At 38.0% G+C, this 22,515-nt stretch overlaps 2 protein-coding genes across 6 annotated transcripts in view; both read right to left on the reverse strand.

The window, feature by feature from the left end:
* The window catches only part of agfg1a (ArfGAP with FG repeats 1a), a 30,527-nt gene extending 16,031 nt beyond the window's left edge, over window positions 1-14,496 (reverse strand). For all 5 annotated transcript variants that reach the window (XM_084418108.1, XM_084418107.1, XM_084418105.1 and 2 more), the window contains exon 1: window positions 13,806-14,496. In XM_084418108.1, coding sequence (XP_084274234.1) covers window positions 13,806-13,972 — 167 coding nt within the window. In that variant the 5' untranslated portion in view covers window positions 13,973-14,496. The remainder of the gene's footprint in view (window positions 1-13,805) is intronic.
* A 759-nt stretch (window positions 14,497-15,255) lies between these two features.
* On the reverse strand, window positions 15,256-21,858 carry mrpl44 (mitochondrial ribosomal protein L44). Its single transcript, XM_084418214.1, has 5 exons — window positions 21,612-21,858; window positions 20,084-20,306; window positions 19,764-20,009; window positions 18,167-18,345; window positions 15,256-16,219 (listed from the first exon to the last, which is right to left on the reverse strand). Exons 1-5 carry the CDS (start codon window positions 21,782-21,784, stop codon window positions 16,042-16,044), a joined length of 999 nt encoding a protein of 332 aa, XP_084274340.1. The 5' UTR covers window positions 21,785-21,858; the 3' UTR covers window positions 15,256-16,041.
* Window positions 21,859-22,515: the final 657 nt, after the last annotated feature.

Raw genomic sequence — 22,515 nt, forward strand, 5'->3', positions numbered from 1 at the left:
TTACACACAGATCTAGGACAAGGACAAATTCAGACTGCTCGGCACCTCGCCAAGTCTGTGCGCGGAGAGAATGAGAGCGTACGGGTGTGTGAGGGGGTGGAAGAGACTGATAGTGTAGAGAGAGTGGTGAGCTAATGCTGCCTTCAAATCACATTGCAACGAGCGCTTTGTAGGGTGCTTTCACACTGGCAGTTTAGTTCGGAACGGGGCACGGTTCGCATGATAAATCGCTAATGCGGACCCGGGTTCACACTGGGGTACCGAACCCGAGACTACCTGGAGGAGGTAGTTTGAGTTTGGTTGCACTCGAACCGTGCCGCGGTTTGTGTGAATGTGAAAGCAACACATTCAGCCTTCAGCTGAGAAACTATTGATGCCATGATGGTTTTGAATTGCTTGAAATATAATTGGCAAATCTGTCATTTAGGCTACTACATAATATTATAATGACAACACTACTGTAAAAGAATTTTGTGAATTTATGCGCCCATGTTTTAGCACGTTGTTACGGGAAGAGCGCTTCCACAACAGTTACACCTTCAATCATGACTAGCACAGTCAAATTCGCATGTGTATTCGCAATAAAATGTCGTGATATCTTTAGATTTAAAATAAATGTTATTAATTGTTGTTATGGGAAGAGCGCATCCACAACAGGAGTTACACATTCTGACTAGCACAATTAAGTTCGCTTCTGCTTTCACAGCAATTGTAAGTTGCAACATTTTGTTTATTTTGTGTGTGTGTGTGGATGCGTTTGGTTAAGTTAATCAATTTCAAACGTCAATTTTCTTTCCACATAAAGAAGTTCACAGGATGAGGAACTGAAAACAACTGGATGACCATCTGATGATTCAGTGCGTCTTTGAATCAGTCTGTGCGTGTGTGTTTATTCCACAGCGTCATCATGATCTTTGAACGCTTGATCTCTGAATGCCCAAGAGCAATGTAAACATGTGTAAGGGCTGCCCATTAGAAAGCCTGTTTCCTTCCTGTATTTACCCTGTTATCGTTCTCAGATTTGCTCTCTAGGGATCAGTGTGTGTCTACTGGAGGACACGCTGCCTCTGATTCTCTTACGCATCCGTTTTGTTATTTCAACCCCCTGATCTCTTCCTTTCTCTTTCATCTAACGAAGCCATTTGCAGTTAATAACTAACAGGAAGTTCATTTAGTTCACCCAATACTGAAAATCAACTTACTAAACCTCATGATTTCCTCTTTCGTGAAACACTCATTTTTGGGTTGACTATTTCTTTAAGAAACACTCATATGCACCTGTTTCTATGCCAGTGGAATGGGAGGGAGCGTTTAGTACGTGTAAGTATGGAAAAGACATTTAAAGCTACTCTGCCGTCCCTCTGCTGAAACGGGTGACAGTTCATCTGACACCTGAGCTGCAACAGATGTTCAAAACACCATTCACACAAACGCACCCCCTCGAAACCCCCAAAAGGCAAATCCAAACACGCCAACACAGCACTTCTGCTCTAACAATCGCAAATAGTTTGCATGTGGTAATGCAAGTGTGCTGGTAAACTCCCTTCAAAAAAAAAAAAATTCCCAATTCTGTGGACGTCACCTGTAACTTCCTCTATTATATTTATATTGTGTGTTTCCTCTTATGGTGCCATGAGGCATTCGTTGATCAATTCTGAAGGGCATGAACAGAAAGGCCTTGGTAAGATTAGACCAGGTGCTAAATTATTCACACGATCTGCTGCGGGCCGTTGGCACAGGGTTGGGATTCTGTAACCGTGTCCACCAAGAACCATTCGGCTTCAACAAACTTCAAGTCGAACGTCTAACTTACCCAAAACTGCCTGTAACCATCAGTAATAATTCTTCAGCAGCCTCATAGTATAACCTTTGAAATTATGCAAATGTGCTATGAATAGGTATTATTTACATTAGTTAGCCGGATGTTGTAGAGCTCCTAAAAGGATAACAACAGCTACATAAAAGTGATCTATACTATATCTTTTGCACTCTATTTCAAGTCTTTGAAATCATACACTATTGTGTGGGAAGCGTGTACAATGGTTCTCAACCTTTTTGACTTCAAAGTAACATTTAAAGACCCCCCAAGATAGAGATATATATATATTATACGCAGCGCGTATTTTCTGTTTGACCCGTGGCCCAAAACCTAGTTGGAGAAATGGAGATACACAGTGTTGCCAACTTAGCGACATTGCAGACCCATTTAGCGATTTTTTCCCTTCAACAAAGCGCCCAAACCTTATTTAGTTTCTGAGAATCTACCGGTACCGCCGGTACTGCTCTCCCAGCACGCACGCGCGCCTCTCTCTCTCTCGCTCTCTCTCTGCGTCTCGCGCTGGAGAGAGGAGCACCGCTTTAATTCAGTTAAACACAGATATGATGTTGCTTCTCTAATTTTTACATGCAAGTATAGCCGAAATCGCAAAACAGATATTGTGTTTATCTTATGTGTATTTGATTTCATCAGACGACGGCTCGGTTATCTGGATTATTGTGCAGATTAACATCTTGGAAGGGAGAGCTGGTTATGTCTTAATGGGTCGCGTTTCAGTCACCATTTCATATTCATTCCGTTGTTTGACAACAGAAACAGTAAAATATACCAATGAAAACCGTTTTATTGAGAATTTAGCTTCATCAAAATGGGCACAGAGAGAGACAAACTATAATGTAGCCTAATAATAAATGTACATTTAGCACATTATTTGTTTAAATTAAACTAAACTAAATTGTTTGTGTTAATTGCTCAGTGCAAAGAAAGAGAAGTAATGGGAACCTGGTATTTATTTGTTCTTTCTACATGTGTCTAATAGACATGAACAAGTTCTTTGAAAAACATCTGACCTTTGAAACATGTCTCGTCTTCATGCTCTATGTTGACTATGGTTTCAATAATAAACATACATTTGCATAAAGCATCCATATTTATCCATGCCATATTTATCCATTTATCCCACGTTGATTAGAGTATTACTAACTTGAAAAGTATTAATTTAAGGTACATTTAGAACAAATAAAAAAATGTGCGATTAATCACGAGTTAACTCATGACAATCATGTGATTAATCGATTAAAGATTTTAATTGATTGACAGCCCTAATATATATATATATATATATATATATATATATATATATATATATATATATATATATATACGACTTAATTGCATTAACAAAAAATTGTTTGGGACTGCTATTTAATTAATAGCCTTACCTTATAGGCCTACCGTTTACTGATTATTAGTCGTATTCGTACAATTTATGTGTATGTTAAGTAAAAGGGGATGCGGTACGTGTGTGTCAACAATTGTTTTTGTGAAATAAATTTGCTTTGTTTTGTTTTTTTTCAAACAAATTTATTATTTATAATATATAGCCTATATATTAGGCTAGAAATATATACTACAAAAGTGGGTCGCGCCTTGATGACCATGGGAAAATGTGGGTCCCATGGCCAAACCACTTGAGAACCACTGCCCTAATGGGCCCTGGGCCCCCTGATTGTGTAGCTCTCAAAACAAGGGTAAACTCAGTCCATTTTGTGTTCTATAGAAAAAAGAAAGGCATATAGGATTTGATTGACATGATGGAGATTAAATGATGACAGAATTGTAATTTTTTGATTGACGCTTTGCTGGTCATGGTCACGAGCTAAAATTGGCCAGTACACATGAAACAGAGAACCAAAACATATGCCTTATTTAAAATGCACATATTTTATATTCACACCATTGTTAAAGTTGGCATGAAAAAGAAGTCTTTAAAATGGTAGTCTTTTCTTCCCTATTGTGAGATATATCCGAGTGAAACAGCTTCACGAACAAGAAAAAAAAATGTAAGGCAGGGGCGGGACTTGATTTTGTCCAGCTGGAATTGATTGGATCATTCAGGGGCACGTTCAAGTTCAAAACGGTGCGCAACGTTTTGCTACGGTTTCCGGGTTGAACGTCATGTTTCCTGGAAGCGGCGTGCACCGGTGTGCAATGGGGTTTGAGATACGTTTTCTCTTGTTGGGTGGGTGTGTCAGGACTGCAGTCCAATCAGCAGCAACATGTATATAAAGCACTCGCATTAAAGTGAACTCGCACAATGGGTTCAAGGAAAGTAATTTACAAATGTGTTCGATGCAGCTCGGTATACGCAACAACTGAGGATATTAGAAGACATGTTTGTCGTAAGTTTTAAAATATAGGATATCAACATAATGATGTAGTTGTTTATATTTTTAGCTTCATTGCAAGTGTATTGGTATAGAAATAAACAATGGTAATTAAGTGCTTTTCCTAAAAATGAGAAAGAAAATACAGGGTATTAAAACAGTATGAACTACAAATAAAGTCAGTATGTGAGGCTAAATAGATGTGTTTTAGTCTGAATTAGGTAAGATGTGTGCTTCCATTTCAGTTTCAGCAATCCCTTCACTCGATTGGGATGTTCTCTTTTGTTCTGGGCGGCAAGTGCAGTAACTGTAACATCGGGCATATTTTGTAGTATTAAACACATATTTATACCGACTTCATCAGGCTCCGAAAATTCTTCACAAAGAACACAAAGAATGGCCTTCTCAGCTGCCATAGTTGCAACTCTTGCGTCATCAGAACAGTGTGTTCAACGCATCACCGTTTCTGTTTAAAAAACGTTGTGCAACGTTTTGTCGGGGCTGAACCCAGCCCTGGTGTGCTACTGCTGTGAGTGACAGGTCCTCGCGCCAGTAAACGTGTCATCAGAGAAGAGAAGTCGGTGCAAGAGAGAGGGGAGGTGATTTTGATTCAAGAATACGACAGAGTAACATCCCTTGAACTTGCTGCACTGAAATGGGATCAACCTCAAAGTGGGCGAACAGTCTTTTGTTATTCAGCCTGCATCTATAAAAAGGAGGTCCTCATTTCATCAGGCAAAAGGACGACACACTTCACCCTTGACATAGACAAGAAGCATCAGAGACAGAACATCAGCGACTGGCCAAGCACAAGAGCATCATTATGATGTCATCTTAGGGGCAGCTCTTGCAGAGACGGCTATCCAATAACATATGAATCACAGCCAGTCTTTGAGAAATTACACAAAAAGACTTCCACCAAATCATCAGGACAACTGAACATTATTTGGATCAGGATTCAGGACACCACTAGATGGATTTACACCTACTGTGTGTTGTAATGAATGACCCTGACACACATACCCACAGAAACACGATGGGAAACACAGGCCTGATCCCACGTGTACTGGGTTACTTGCATTTGTTCAGAGGGTTTTAAGAGCGCCAATGTTTTGTTTTAATGTTTGAGATGGAAAGTTAGCAAACAGTGCCTAGGGCCAACACTTAACCTTTAAGAGTAGCGTGTGAGAAAGCCATTTAAGATGGTGGTGAGAAGCTCTGGCATCAACTTCACACACCGGGTGAGCCTGCGGATGCCGCATCTGGTTTCAGTAATGAGAGTGTGAGTTGTGCTTGTGCGATTGGTGGTTGTATTGGGGTTGTGCACGTGATGATGCTCTGAGCAGGTGGATGACGGGCTCGGGCAAAATGGGTCAAAAACTGGGTGAGAGGCCAGTCTCCTCACAGTGATAAAGTGTGGCAGAAAGAGAGAAAGAGAAATATATACGTTTGTGAGGTCTGTCAGCATGTGGGTTTGCACAATACTTCAGTTCCTCTTAAGAAATCACAGCCAGATAAAATGCTGAAACTTCCTCTGAACACATACATCAATTGAAGTCATCAACAAACCCACCCACACACACACAAAAACAATCTGAAACAGCACGTCTGCAGAAAGGTATTCATACCATTCAAAAGTTTGGGGCCAGTAAGAATTTTTTTGAAGGAAATTATTACTTTTATTCAGCAAGAACACACTAAAATGATCATAAGTGACAGTAAAGACATTTATAATGTTACAATAGATTTCTATTTCAAATAAATGCTTTTCTTTTGATTTGTTACACTGAAAATACAGAAAATGTTTTACAAGAAAATACTATTTTACTTGAGTGTATTTGTAAAATAATACTGTTTTTACTGTATTTTTGATCAAATAAAGACTTTAAAAAAAAATCCTACCAACCCCAAAAGTATGAAAAGCACAAACTACTCATCAGACCGCAACATTGCACAACTCACTTCATATGAATGATCTTTACAAATACTTTGTGCCATACCTAAAAAGAAAATTCTTTAGCCATAACATTATACAGAATGCCCTTGAGTGCCTTTTATGATCGCTTTTATGAAACAATTACTGCTTAACATAAAAAAAAGCTTCAATTAAAAAAGAAAAGAAAAGCTTTCATTAATGTATGAAGCAATGGCAAGAAGCTAATGAGGCAAACCAGCTAAAAGGAATGTGTCACATGCCTAACCAATAGTGTGTGACTAAAATAAAGACAAGATAGAAACAAGATAGAGAGAATAAAGAAAGAAAGAGAATGTGGGTAAGAGAGAGTGAGAAGGTGAGCGATAAATTGAGGAAGACAGAGGAACTGAGTAAGAGAGAGAGAGAGAGACGGATGGATCCACCCTGTTCTGGAATGGGTTTACCCAGTAACTGACCCCGTCATAAAACTAACAGGGAGGTGTTTGCTGGCAGCTTGACATCATCCAATCTCTACTCAGGTAACACTCCTCACCACAAGATCTGTGTTCCTATTCAGAGATTTATAGAAGAAAAATCACAGTTCAATTAAGTGGTCAGCTGATATATGGCTTTTCTCAATGATGCTGGTCTGGATATCTTGAGAGAAGGGTGATCAACGGCTGATATTACACTGATAACATACAGTATAGGGTGAATTCTGGTATATAATGTTTTTGTTTTTAATTTACTGGAATTCACCCTACGTTAAATGATGTTAGGGTGATGATACATCAGGGTATAATGATGAGAACAATATTTTAAGCCACACACACAAAACAAATCTAGCCTATATATCATAGATTTCTATCCTACTGTGATTTGATTGAACCATCAAATTAAGTGAATATCTGAAAAGTGTGAGTGGAGCAATGGCCTTCATACACATACACACAACCACTGAAGCGAGAGGACAATGTGTGCTTCCTGTCCTACTGTTTCCACTTCCTGTGCACATGCAGACCACATGCTGCTGATGCAGCGAATAATTGACATGCTCTTCCTGTTTAAGAAACATACATGCTCACTCATAGTCACATGTACAAGCCAGATAATGACCAGAGTGATTATAAATGAACAGATTAGAGAGTGTGATTAAAGTTCAGATCAGGTGAGAGGAAATTCATGCAGTGATTTTGCTGCATGATAGTATCAATCGCAAACACAGACCTGAATAAAATCAAAGATTTGATAACGTGCTGAGGCAAAGGCTGTACACAATGAGCTGAAGTGTAATACTTTAGGGTTACGATATAGACCTTATGCACCAGAGAAACAAGGGCGCCGCCATCTTTGGAATATTGTCTTTTAACTTCCGTTTTGCGGTCGCTCTGTATATTTATATGGCATTTCTGTCCAGGAGTAATTAGCTTTTTAAGTGGATTTACTTAATGTAAAGTTCACGAAAGTTATCATGAGGACTGTAATGTTTAAAGCAGATGACTTAACAAATGTAAATCGACCGGGAAGATTTTAAAACGAGCCGTTCATTAATAAACACGCAAAACGCTGTGAAAATACAGACCGGAAGTCAAAAGACAATGAGCGCAGCGCTGAAAAGGGGCGGAGCTACATAAGGTCTATAGAACAAAATAAAAATGAAGGTTCAGAATTAAATGTTAGACCAAGCGTACGTGATTTATGTCTACACGTGGTTTAAGCCTTTTCTAAAAAAAGCAAGAAAAAAAAGCATGATTTGCTTGTGAAAACGTTTGTACGCAGACTTCATGCACGGTTAGTGAATGAGAGCCACTATGTATGAGCAGCATGGCAAAATCAGTTTTTCAGGATTAAAACTGGGAACCGCTGGCACAGTTGTGAATCCGGGCAAGGCCAGAGGATCATCTCCCCATGCAAATGCCCTAATTAAAATCCAACACCTAATAGCTCATACATTAATAGCATGTTAATCATTCACTTTTCTACAACCCACACAGAGAAAATTGTGCATATATTTTGCTTTTGACAATCAGCTTAAATATAAGGTGTACTAAGGTACCTTGTACGAAGGTAAATTGCTAAATGAAAAGGATAGTATTAAACTATCTAAAACTAATGATATAATCCATATACTTGAAAAAACCTAGACTAATTCTATGAGAACAGGGAAGTCCGACTCCACACCACAACATTGACAACAATAACGAAAATGTCAGAGGAACTACATCATTTGAATCACTTTTAGAACAATTATTTTTCCAGCTGATAAACAAAAAAAAACAAAAAAACATTTTACACCCCATCAGAATCAACCCGACAAAAACGATCTTGAGCATTTAAAGCATCAGACGCTTATAATAAACAGAACATTAACGTCCCGTGGTGTGGATGCTAATATAGTTATAGTTTTTTGTGTGACTGAGCCTTAACAGGGACGTTTACTGTTGCACTGTCTGTCAGTTGTAGAAATGTTGCTAAAGAGGTTGCAGATTGGTTGTAAGAAGACTCCCATGCTTTGGCTGTCTGACATCTGGTGTGCACGCTCCAGTGCGGGGAGCAGACGTCTCTCTGGTGAAGTCATTTAAAAGCTGGTGCTTAGAAAAGAACCTAATTATCTCCTCTGATGGAGTTAACTAGGAGAGTCACCGTTCGTTCACAGACATGCAATGGAGGAGGAACAATACAAGCCAATAAGGCCGCATTTACACTGCAGGTCTTGATGCCCAACTCCGATTAGTTGACTAGATCCAATTTTTTTGATGACCAGCTTTACATCTTTTAAAGGGCCAAATACAGGGTACATTCAAGCACACAAAATTATTTATTCAGTACGGTGCAAATACATTTCGGCAGTCATTCCTTTTTCAAACGCTCTAATAAAAAATTATGAGCCAGTAAAGTTCTTAATGATTTTTTTCATTTATTTATACTGTGCATAAAGGACACAATAATGCACTTCTTTCTGAATTCCACCTTTTAAGTTTCATAATCATGTCGTCGCTTATAAACAGTAAATTATTGTTAATTGTTTGGGGGTGGAATTGCATCTGTGATCGTTGTGAAGAATTCTGCGGTTGCTCTTCTCGTCGACGATTGATGGGTGGGAATCTCTAGGCACCTCACGATTCGATTCGATTACGATTCAGAGGGTAACTATTATCGATTATTAACGATTTCTTTCTTTTTTTTACTACTTGGTACTTTTAAAGCAAAGTATTTATGATGACCCATAACGAACTTACTTCCAATACTTCCTATATTCAATTCATTTTATTAATAAAACAAATGGAAGTGATTTGGCAAGTCAACTGTAAGGTTACATTTGCCAGCATTTGTCCCAACATTGCAAAGAACCAACAGGAAAATAAATGTGTGCCTGCCCTGTACTAGCAGCATACTTGTAATAAATTAATACAAAATCTAGCATTTAATAATAGACTTCTAACCAACATCCTCTTGTTATTTCCAATGAGCAATATAATCCTTCAGACAAAAAAACAACAACATTTTGCTGTAGCAAATTCACAAACAGTTTTCGTTCAAAAATATAGAATTATGTACCAGCAGCTCTCATACAAACATAATGCTTGTGGACTAATGCATATTCTGAATAATTAGTAACATACAAAGCCGCTCTTATACACAACTAAATAATAAAGAGTTATGACTTGAAATGTTTGCTGTATACCACAATCAAAAACAGCTTATACAAAAAAAGTGAATGAACATCTGCAGAGAGCACAGTCAAAATGTAACTTTTTGTGACTGGCATTGCACATATTGCAGGGCAGTATAACGTATAACAGATCGGTTTACAGCATATTGATGTGAAAACTAAACAATACAGAAAGCAGCTCTCATACAAAAAATACTAAATAGGTAACAATGAAATTGCCAATTTTCCATACGTTAGCTTTTAACGAAGAGGGTGCCATTCGAATTTGGCGCTCAGCCATCATGCGTCTGTTATGTGCACGCCACAGACTGTCCGCGCACTGCACGTCCGCTTTAGAGTTCCGCCTTTTGCGTTCCGTCAATATTACGTTATTAGGAAAAAAAATATATATTTTTTTTTAGAAAATCGATTTTTGACATTTGTGAATCGATTCAGAATCGTCCACGCGATGCATCTAAGAATCGATTTTTTCCCCCACCTCTAGGAACGGGGGCCAATCAGGGGCCAATCAGATTTCAGCAGGGGCCAGGGCCCCTGGGGCCCCGCCTCTAGAACCGCCCCTGACTATACACTTGGCAGGCGTACTGAACCGGAAAAGCTTGGGCCGAAAAGGAAGCAAAAACGGCGCTATCTGCAATGGACGCAGACAAAATGATAATACGGGCTTTTGCTTTCCGCACCGTCTTTAAACAAGTGGAGACATTAAACATCTTCACGCAGAACAGGTAAACTCACCTACTCAAGAGTCCCCTTTCATCGCCTCACTGCGTTCATAATCGCACTCTTGCAAACTATTCTAACTCAAACTTTCAGGGAAAACGTTTTTTTTAAATAAAGCACCTTGTGGACCTTGTAACATTGGGGACCAGTCCCGGAACGAGCCCTGTGTGAAAAAAAAAAGAGGGTGTGCCGTATGATGATGCTGAATTTTCATTCAGATCGAGCTCAATCGGATCGATTAAGGTGTTTACATGAAGGCTTTTCAGTCCGATTGAGCCATCAATGCGATTACTAATGGATAATTTGGTTGCATGTAAGCGTAGCCAGTCAGCGTGAATGAACCAAAATGAAAAGATCCCAGGACACATTATCAGTGTATTTTCCGGACTCTCTGTGTTAAAGGGGCAAATCTTTTGATGGTCACAGAGCTTATTTTCTGCAATAACCCTAAAGCCAATGGAAAATTCGTATTGTCTTTTTGTCGAGGGAACCAGTGCGATGCTTATTTCCAGGCTGGCCTACAAACATACACAATCCTTGCAGTCCTCTATTGTTAGTTTAGTAAGTTTAGTTTTTATTACTGAGTCTCACTATCAGCCTGATCCACCTAGCATAACTAACAGTCCTCACAGCTGTGCAAAGGCTTGTTCAAATACACCTGATCACACTTCCAAAAGAACTAACATGATCCTCGGCCCTCTCCTCACTCCAGGACTCCAGAAGAGTTAAGCTAGAACAACAAACTTGCTTCGGATTTCTTTTATTTGCTCAATCGATCGCACTCATCCTCTCCTCTGCCTTTGGGAGAATTATTGACCATTTCTTTGTAATTCTGTAGACCGGTCTCTCAGAAGAAGAATATCCAGTATCTGGACAACAGGACGACAGCCAACCACACCACTCTACAGCAAGAGCATTTATCAATAGCTTTACTCAGGAACAGTGCCAATCTGTCAGACTATTTGTTGCATTCCTCTCTGAAGTGCTTAAATGGAAGGCAGATGTTTCACATGGGAGTCAACGAGGGATCATTCTCAAACATCTTTCCACCTTTTGGGGGAGTAGCTCAAATGTAAGCTAACTGTTAGGAGGTGACTATTGCAAGACTCTTCTAAAAACTCAAAGGTGTGAAAGGTCTAGTAGAACGGTCTCCTCCTCATCCACTTGCTGGGAAATTAAACCCATTTTTACGCAAACCCGTGAGACCTTCCTCATCATGTTTCAGACATGACTGGTTCAGGCAAGTTCACTAGTCATGAGTCAAGAATGTATGAGATAGTCCTTCACATCTCTGTTTCTGATGCTGAATTAACACAACCAATTATTCAGATACTTTATGAAGACATTTAGCCTAGCTAATGAACGAGCACAACAGAAGTATTAATACTTTAAAATATACTATTCCATTCCGACAATCCATTTCAAATTCTGCTATCAAGGCGAATATGTTCAAAAATGGGAAAAAGTGGGTCAGTTTTCATCATATTCAAAACCAAGAATAAAATTAGGATTGAATTACACAGCAGGAATAAACACATTTATTCAACCATAATATTGAGCCCAACTTAGCACCACTGTGTCCATGAAAAAGCAACTGAATGCATTTTATAATAACAATAATAAATTAATTCTATAAACAAATTAAGAACATATAAATACTCTGACTGACTGCCATCATCATAAGTTCAATAAATAGCCTATAGACATAAAATAGGCGTTTAGAGCAAAAAATATGTGGGTAATTTCATCTCAAGTGGTTCAAAAATTGTACAATTCTAAACGGTAAAGCAACTTTGGGCCACTTGAGATGCGAAAGGGCGATATTAATTCAGCAAACCATGGCTGTCAGCTTCATAGATGCGAAAACCCCTAGACCACACCCATGAAGGAAGGTAGTCTGCTTATTTCCAATATTTACCAAAATTCAAGCAAATCTACATTACTTACTTGCAGGATCACTCTTGCAATCTGAATTAAAAAGACATTATTTTAGGAAGCATTTCGAACTCTAATCCAAAATCCCCTGCATAGATATTCACTAAACACTTATAAGTCACTTTTAAATGCATCTTTCAATGAAGATTCTGCTAATTTAATGGCATGTTTCAGCATTCATTCCTGTGCCAATTTGACCCCTATCAACTAATGGGGAAGAATCATTACACGGAAAAGGACTTCTTCCGTGTAGATGTCAACTTCAGATAACAAAAAGCAGGCAGCAAACTGAGCAATGCCAACAATAGATCGAGAGGCACGACATATATAACTATGTTTATGCATGTTATCTACACCACCACATACCCCCAAATATGATGATCCTGGTCTTTATTTAGATTTACATGTATAAATACCAATTATAGCCTATTCTGTGAAATATGAATATTATTATAATATTATATATATATTATATAAACTTTACAGTGTTCTACTTAATATAGCATTAATATAATACTATTAATTAATTTAAATAATTTTGTATCTATTTTAATCAATTTTATATACCGGTATTGCATTGATTTATCACACCGTCTATCTATTAATGCATCATTACATTTTTCTTGTAGTACTCAATATAATACTGTGCCGATAGAAGTATTTAATTATTTAAATGTTTTTAACAAACAAATTTATTTTAGATAAAAAATTTTTTTTTACATTTTTATAATGTTTTCTCAAACTTTTCAACACTCTTGATCTTCATATACAAGCAAGTATAAATTGAGCTTCATTTAGGGATTGTCAATGTCAAGCCCAGCCCTCGCTATCAGGAGAGGAGTGCGCACACACACCCTTTGCCACATGTCACACAGTCACCATGTGTCTCTGACTATCCAGCTCTTCCACATGCTCTATGGAGGTTTATCTGATCTACAAGGGCCTCTCCTTACAGCTAGATAAGACAATACAGGGTATATGAAAAGTCCAGTGATATGCCTACAGGTTACGCTGCCCAAGTTTGCTGGAGTATCAAGACAATAGACACATGATTTTACTGCATTAGCCCAACCAGACAACCACCCAAAATACAATTTACCCACCCATCAAGCCTGGTTAATTGACAGATAACCAACCCCAACCCCCAAAAAGACAACAACCCATTTACCCACGCTTTTTTACATTTTAAACCCCCTAAAGAAAAACATTTATGTTAATGGTTCAACAGCTGGGTTGAAATAATCGGTATCTAAACCTAGTGAGCTGCCTAACTAGACATGTTTATGGCTTCTCGGGTTATGATGTCTAGGTAGGCAGCGCACTCGGTTTTGAGACACAGACAGAGTGCGAAATAAAGAGGCTCACAGACAGACAGACAGACACAGGAGGGTGGCTCACAGGATGCCTGAGCAGGACGTGCAGACGAACGAGCCCACGGTCATGTTGGCGTAGGTCGGGCCGCGCTGGTCGCAGTCGAAGCACTTTCGGTTGAGCGCCAAACTCGTCATTTCCCGCAGCATCTTCAGGTGTTTTTCCTCCTGCTTTCGCTTCGCGCTCGCTGCCATGGCCGGAGCCGTTAATATACCGTGGGTCAGTTAAAAAAACAGCGTAATAAGAATCCAATACGTGTAAGGGTCCGGATAAATATTAGTCCGGCACTTCTAAAAAAAAACAGATCACGAGGAAAGGTAGGCGAGCCGGAGTTCTTCAGAAGGGCCTCACGTTTCACGAACAACGGGCGAAAAGCGCCGTAGTGATGAAGAGAGGAGGGTCCTGAGGCGCAGCTCTTTCTTTAACAAGCCAGCCTGCCCACTCTACTTTCACTGCTTACCAGCCCTCCCACTCTGCATTCATTTCTATTGATTGACCCGTGCAGTTTAACACAACGGCCAACAGGGGGCGAGGACAAATAGTAAGTACTCAACGGATGAGATACCAAAGGGCTGAGTGCTAAAACTACCCGTAAAGACTTCTTATGCTGTGTAAATCTGTATGGAAATATAATAAAGATACATTCAACAATAGTTTTGCTCAATATATGTGTTTATAAGTTATAATAAATATGTTGTTTTTGTGTAACAGGGTCAATCATTTGACAAACCCGCTAGCACAGGAGCGAAACTCTGGAAAGGGAAAACGAGTGACCAATCACAGGCGCCACTTAGGCTCACGTGATCCCAATCGAGCCCCGCCCACAATACTTCTCGAGTGCACATTCTCGAGCTCATTTAAATGTTCTTTCTTATTAATCCGCAGTGCCCTCTAGAGGACGCAACACATTAACAGCAATTCTCTGAAAGAGTGACCTAATTCTGAGGATTTGGCTAGCCGAGGACATGAATCGACTTTCTTAATCACCTTTTGTTTTTAAGATGGCTATGAATATGTATTATGAAGCAATAAATGGCGCTGTGTTAATTAAACGAAGCACTGTTATATGTTGCATTGGCCTAATGCTGTATGGTGGAGACTGGGACTAATTGTCATATTTTGTATAGGCACATTGGCACAATACGTTAACGACTTGGCTAGAAATATAAAGCTATTGCCCAGGAAATTATGCACACTCTGACACTACGTGAGAATAGTAGGGCTGCATATTTTCTAATTATATAAGGTGAAATGCCACAAATAAATAATTTTGATATTGAAACAATTAGGAACCACCAAATTATATATATAATACTAAGTTTCAGCAGGTTTTCCTTTAGTTACCTCGTCTTTCTTACACTGATTAATTTACTTCCATGCAGCTTATTGAGAGATTTTTTATATATATAAAAAATCTCTCAATATGCTGCATGGAAGTAAATTAATCAGTGTAAGAAAGACGAGGTAACTAAAGGAAAACCTGCTGAAACTTAGTTTTTATTAAACCATAATCCCTGCTCTAACCTTCTATTATTAAAGACAACAACTTTACATTCCAAGTCACAGACTGGTTTCTTGTATATATTACAAGTATATTTTATTAAGTTTGGCTGGCATTTGAAACATTATGCACATGAAGAGGGTTACACCCATGTGGTTTTCTCATTAGGATTAGATATGTGGCGAGATTTATAAAATGGCAGATTAAATACAGTTTACTATATGTAACCTTCAAACTTAATTTTAAAGGCATGTTAACTCTCAGAAGAGCACTTATCTGCATTTCTAATCATCACTCTGTACGGCTGGTGACCAAGAAGAATCTGTCCGATTAGTCCAACATCTTTATGGTGACCAACTTAGAGCCAACACAAAAGATCTGTCTAAAAATAATTTTTGCATTCTATACAGACAGAAGACAATTTTGTTCAGAACTTTTATTTTTAACAACCAAAGTTTAACATTTATATACATCGATTTATATGTACCAACAGAAGATCTAAAGAATGTGCACCTTCAGAGCAGATTAATGCTCTTAAGTTAGATGCATATGATCTTTTTCATTACGTGGGCAGTTTTGTCTTAGTCTGTGGTACACCGAGAGTTTCAGTCTCTCAGGCATAATAAGTTGGCCTCCCGTGTCACCATGGCCACATTTCAGCAGAAGTTTCACCCTACATAATAGTTGTGATCAAGCAGATGTGATGATGAATGTGAACATTTTGGTTCTTCAAAAAGTGTCCCACTGGAATCTGCTCATCATTTATCCACTGGCGAGAGCCTGTGTGCTGGGCTTCTGAAGCTGCCCGGTAGGGGCAGTGAAGTCCCATGGTCTGCGGTCCTCGGTGAAGCCATAGAGTTTCCTCAGAGCCACGCGCGCTGCCTCCTCTTCGGCTGCCAGGACGGTCTCACCCGGACCCTGAGCCAGCAGCTTACGGTCACTGGCACAAAATAAGAGATAATAAGAGATTTGGTTTTTAAAAATAAATCAAAAGAGACCAGAATAAATCTGACTCGACCCTGAAATGACACATCAGACTGTCCAGATTAATAAACTAGAACTTCATTTACAGACTGTGGAGTTAATAGAACAGGGTTTATTGAGCAGACTAGTGACTATTACACCACAGTTTATAAATGTTAATTTTCTGTACTAACATTGGAAATTTATACAGTGAAATGTGACACAAAGTGACCAACTGCAATTTATTGTTCTAGCTAGGTGTGGGCGATATGGCCAAAGTTGTTTTCACGATTTTATTTCTCAATAACTAACTATATATATCATGATATTGTGGAGCCCGTAAAGGGACATGAAGGAAAAAATAATAAGTCAATGCTTTTGCGTTTTCTCGCAAATGTTTTTTCGCTCCCCTGAGAAATTGCGCTTCCTCGACAAGAGCATTAAGAGCAAAAAGCATTGATTTGTTATTTTTCCTCCCATCTCATATTTTATCCACCACCATGTCCCTTTAGGGGCTTTTGCTTTACTTTTGCTTTCAGTAAGGTTATATCATCAACATTTTTGATACCATTGAAATTTCATAATTCTTCACCATTTTCAAAATTACAAAAAACTACAAGTCTAAGTAAAAAATAAAATAAAATAAAAAACTTCAAGCACCAGAAATAAGAAATACTACATTAAATGTATAAAGTAATCAAATGTATAAAAATACTGCATAGTCTTCACTGTGGACATTAAATCTTCATTTCTTCTTATTAAAGTTACATAGGTGATTCAGTCAAAAGCAGTGAGTGAATTTCTCTTTTGTTGTCTGATTATCATTAAATGACACAGAGCAGCATCAGGTTTATTAGGCTGCTGTCACTTTAAAACAGAAAGCACGGATCCAATATACTGATACACATGCTTTTTCTTTCTGTTTACATTCACTTAAAGGGGTGGTTCAGGATTTTCGACATCGGACCTCATTTTCGTGTGAGCCTGGTTGTTATTCATCAGTGGAGACAGTTTTCAAAAAAATGTATCCAGTCCTTACTTTTGGATAGTTCGCCGGTGCTAGGCTAGCGCGAGTCAACGGTGCACGCGTTAGCCTGCCATTAAAAACTGTTTTACCCACTCCACAGTACACCAAAAGCAAATAAATTATAACGCCAGACTATCGATGTCTGTTGAGAGAATAATGTTAGAAATCAAACTACCCTTTCATCACATTGCATTAGTTATAATTTGTTCCCTGTATTTATAAGCAGTCTACAGCAGCGGCGGAGTTATATTTGGTTACCTAGGCAACCGAGAGAGCCACGGTCCACATAACTATCACGCAAGTGTATTTACCTGCCGCTGACAATGTGATGAAAGGGTAATGATTTCTAACATTATTCTCTCAACAGACATTTACATCGATAGTCTGGCGTTATAATTTATTTGCTTTTGGTGTACTGTGGAGTGGGTAAAACTGTTTTTAATGGCAGGCTAACGCGTGCACCGTTGACTCGCGCTAGCCTAGCATAGGCGAACTATCCAAAAGTAAGGACTGGATGAATTTTTTGGAAAACTGTCTCCACTGATGAATAACAACCAGGCTCACACGAAAATGAGGTCCGATGTCGAAAATCCTGAACCACCCCTTTAAGACATAAATGACTGTGTGTGTGTTTACAAGGATACTTGCAAAGTTGGGCATTTTGACATAAGCATGTGAATTTAACTGACTCATTAGTGAGTTCATTACTCACATATGCAGCGGCGTTCAGAAATGAGTTCTCTTTCGCTGCTTATTGTGCTTCACTGGTTTAAAAATCACTTGCACAACAACGTCACATGAGCATAACCGCCATCGAGACGATAGTCCAAAATTTCTACTGGTTAATCGTGTCTACTGGTATATCGCCCACCCCAAGTTCCAGTAATTGTGTCATACCTGTAAAGTCCAACAAAATAGAGAGGGAGGACAGTACTGGCGCCAGCAGACCGGATCAGGCGAGGCTCGGGTAGCGCTAAACCTTTACGGGTCAGCTCTTTAACCAGCAGCCCCATGGGATCAACCACTCTCCACATGTCAAACAGATCTTTCCCAATCAGCTGAGTCACCAGGAAATCCTGCAAAAACAACACCCAACAAACAGATGGATCAAACTTTAGTGCATAAACAAACATACATATATACATACATACATACATATATACATACACATATATATATATATATATATATATATATATATATATATATATAAAAAAAAATGAATTAAATAAAAACAAAATTATATTTTAAAAATAAAATAAAAAATATATATTAAAATTTTTTTTATTTTAAAATAAATAAAAAATTACATAATTAGAAATTTAATTAGTAAAATTTAATAAAGTAAAATGAGTAACTTTCATATAGTAAAAATATATACATTTAATAAAAATAATACAATTAATATGATTAGTAATTATTAAACATTTATATATGTATTTAATCAAATAAAAATAAAATATAATATATAATAAAATAAAAAATTTAACATAACATTAACACAATATAAAATAATACATACAAACACATGGGTCAATGACGTGACGGGTCATTTTTTTGTCCAAAGGCCTTAATAATAATAAAAAAACAAATATATAACATCCAAAGTATGTAAGGTAGTACAACTTGATCTCTTTTACTGAATCCAAAAGGTTTTAATTATAATTTTACTACATATAAAAGGTATTTTAAAGATTTTGAAGAGTCAAAAGGTCATTCGGTAAAACCGATATAGTAAATATTTAAATGGAATAATATTGTTTTTAATAACTAAAGGAACTACAATACTGCAAATATAAAGCAGATAAGGCTCTTTTTTTTACATTTCCCCTTTTCTCCTTTCCCTGTGCAATGTTTTACTTGAATATGTTGGAGTGTTTAGAGTAGTCCAATAAATGATTACATTTATGAGATCAGTGATAATTTTATTTAATATTTCTTCTGTGGTACACACTACGTACTCTCTCAACATCAATGTCAAATCAGTTTTTAGCTTTCAAATCAGTGGTTAAACCGAATGACTTTTTTGGTGACAAATTTTGTCCATCTTGTAAAAAATGACAAAAAAAACTGTTAATTGATTGTACAAACCACAAAATCTTATTGTTAACACCTAGGTAAACTAAAAAATGGTTTCAAATATAGTTATATCTCCATTCTATTTTTTTTACAATTTTAAAAACCTTATTCGTCAATGACCCATATATATAAAAAAAATTTTTTTTTTAAATACAGTAATTATTTTTTAATGGTTTATATATACACACATAAATAAACAAAAACTTTTATGTTAGATGCAATTAATCAATTTGACAGCACTAATATACTTGTATAATTAATCGCATCTGACATTTTTTTTGTTTATAATAATGTGTGAAAAAAAAAAAAAATGTATATATATTTATTTATTATTATTATATATATATAGACGTCGACAACAACAAATACAAAGAAACAACATAAAATGTTAACTGTAATGGGACACTTGTTTTACCCTAATGAAAAGCCCGGCTTGCACAGGTCCGCTGCTCTGCTCCAGAGCCCCAATCACAGCGAAGAACGTTCCTCGCAGGGTGTCATCTGGAACCGGAAACTCTGCACTCATCGTCAATTCCTCCACGGCGAGCTTCCGCGCGACATGACACATGACCTCTGACCCCGTCAGGTGGCCTACAACAGCTGCCACACCCTCCTCAGGCAAGCTATGAAAGCTGCCCCTGCACCAGTCACCAAGGAAACCCTGTATAGAACAACTGAAAGGTAATATCAATTTCATACCATTATTTCCAGTATAAATCTCATCAAATTTCTCACCTTTGTGAACTGTTGACCGTGCACAGACAGCTCGCCGTTGTCTTTCAGGTTGAGGGCGGTCATCTCCGAGTCAAGGCCCAGTGCTCGCCTCCTCTCCTCCTCAGATCGCAGGTAACACGAGCTCACAAACGCAGTCTTCAGAAGTTCCAGAGAGAAACTCTCCTGCAGGCGGGCACTGAAAGCCTCCACTTCAGCATGGTAATCAAAGTTCGGCTGCTGGGAGCTGATGGGAAGAGAAAGCAAAACAGGGTTAATGCAATAAACAAAAGATATTTATATAGATTTTGACTGATAAGCATGGAGACATTGTAAGTTATCAGAGGCATTCAGATAACTGAGTACAAGCCCCCTCTTTCCATCACAATCTTGGCAGAAGAATCTCTCCTCTGTCTCTCTCTCTCTCATGCGTCAAGTTTAATCTGCAAATGCTTTGAGAAACAACTTGTGAATGATTCTTTCTGAAGTCAAGGTCAGCAGGCCTGGGAAGAGTCTAGGGAGTCAGATAAAATGTTCCCAACTAAAAAGTTTATTATGTGATGTTGAGGAAGAACCATGTGGATGAAGATAAACCGGAAAGTGTACACATATGATAAAACGAAGTAGGAGGCCTTATGATAATCTGTTCATTTGTTTATCCAATCACTTTCCATGTCTTTGTTCAATGATAAACGAATATGTATATGACTATACTGAATAAACTCTCTGTTTTACTTAGTGCTCATTTTTGTAGCTCTGAGATTGTAAGAGAGATGGGCTCGGCTGTTAATAATTTAAAGGGATAGTCCACCCAAAACCGCTTTAGGCCGTATCTGTGGTGCAAACACAAAAGAAGATATTTTGAAGAATGTCGGAAACCAAATAGTTTTGGTTCCCATTGGGAAGTGAAACTGGCTACCAACAACAGTCTTCAAAATATCTACTTTTAGGTTCCAGAGAAGAAACAACGCCATACAGGTTAGGGACAACATGAGGATGAGTAAATGATGGCCGAATTTTTATTTTTGACTGGACTATCCCTTTAAGATGATTTATCAATGCCATTCATCACAAACAGGCTGAACATGCATCACATGTACTGTCTGGAATCAATTACTGGTCTCTCTAGGTCTCTAATATTACAATGTAAAAATAAATTCTATGACTATCAGTAATGCATTCTTATGACTGCAGTCTACTTTAAGACATTCAGAGAAAATCCTGTTTAATTGATGGAAGTGACTGCACGGAGAAGTCATCTGCAGCTTTACTGGTCACAATAACCAATACAATGAGAAGACAAGATACTAAATATCATTAACAATCTCCCTCTTCTATAAACTCATTAATACATGTGCTTATCTTGATATTTATAGTTAAATCACTGGCTGTGTCTTAAAACCTACTTAGCTGTCTGCCTAGACAGCATTTGGGCATCACAGATACGTCCTAAAGCGCCTAACTATACAGCCTTGACAGGCAGCTGAAGTGAATGTGATTTGAGTCACCCACAGCCAGAGTATCACAAGTGGCCTTGAAATGTTCTACTGACCGCGGCTTTGGAGGTGGAGGTCCCTCCATTTTTCTCTTCCTCTCCATAATGAGTGTGTAAGCCTTCATCCATCTCTTTTTCTCCCTGACGTGTGTGAGCATCACTCCTCTGGACACATGATGATAATGAAGAGGTAATACAGCGCGACTCACGAGCGCCCTGCACGCCGCCATGACAGCCGCGACCTGCTGACACTGCGCTGTCCGCGAAAGAGCGACGGAGAGCGGGAGGGAAACTGTCCACAGCGCCCCCACCTGGCCGGAGCACCGGGTTTGTGTTTTATTTTGGCTAGGTGACCTCCATAACTAAGAAATGAACATGCCAAGAGAGTCATTCAAATTAACCAGGGTGATTTCTTTTGGAAAAGTTGTGTACTAAAACTTTTTCCACTTTCACAGGTAAATGCACATTCATTAGGACAAAAGGAGAGTAGAGAAGATTGTAAATTCAAGTGCTTTTCTGAATGCAGTTTATTATTATATACTTCTTTTTATATCATTATTTACCTTTTTATAATCATCAATACACCAATTGTTTCTTAGTTAAAAAGTACTGTGGCAGTACCATGGTATTTAAAGGCATGAATTACCACAGCACTTTCTAAGTTCCAGTGTTGTTATTGTTAACCAAAACTATTTAAATTTGGTTTTGGTTATTGAAATGAATCTGAAATAATATAAAACATAAATATTAGATTTAAACCTTGTTAAAAAAAAAACATGAAAATGAAAAAAATGACAAATGCACATAACTAAAACTTAATTTAAAATAAAAGCATATTCAAAGAATTAATAAATACTATAATGGTATAAAAAAAAATACTAAAATAACGGCTACATTCATATTTACAGCTTTGTTTGGAAAACCTTTTTACTTTAACCTGTCATGCTTAAGACCGACATGT

The sequence above is a fragment of the Rutilus rutilus genome (assembly GCF_951802725.1).
Source record: "Rutilus rutilus genome assembly, chromosome: 9".
Classification (NCBI taxonomy): domain Eukaryota; kingdom Metazoa; phylum Chordata; class Actinopteri; order Cypriniformes; family Leuciscidae; genus Rutilus; species Rutilus rutilus.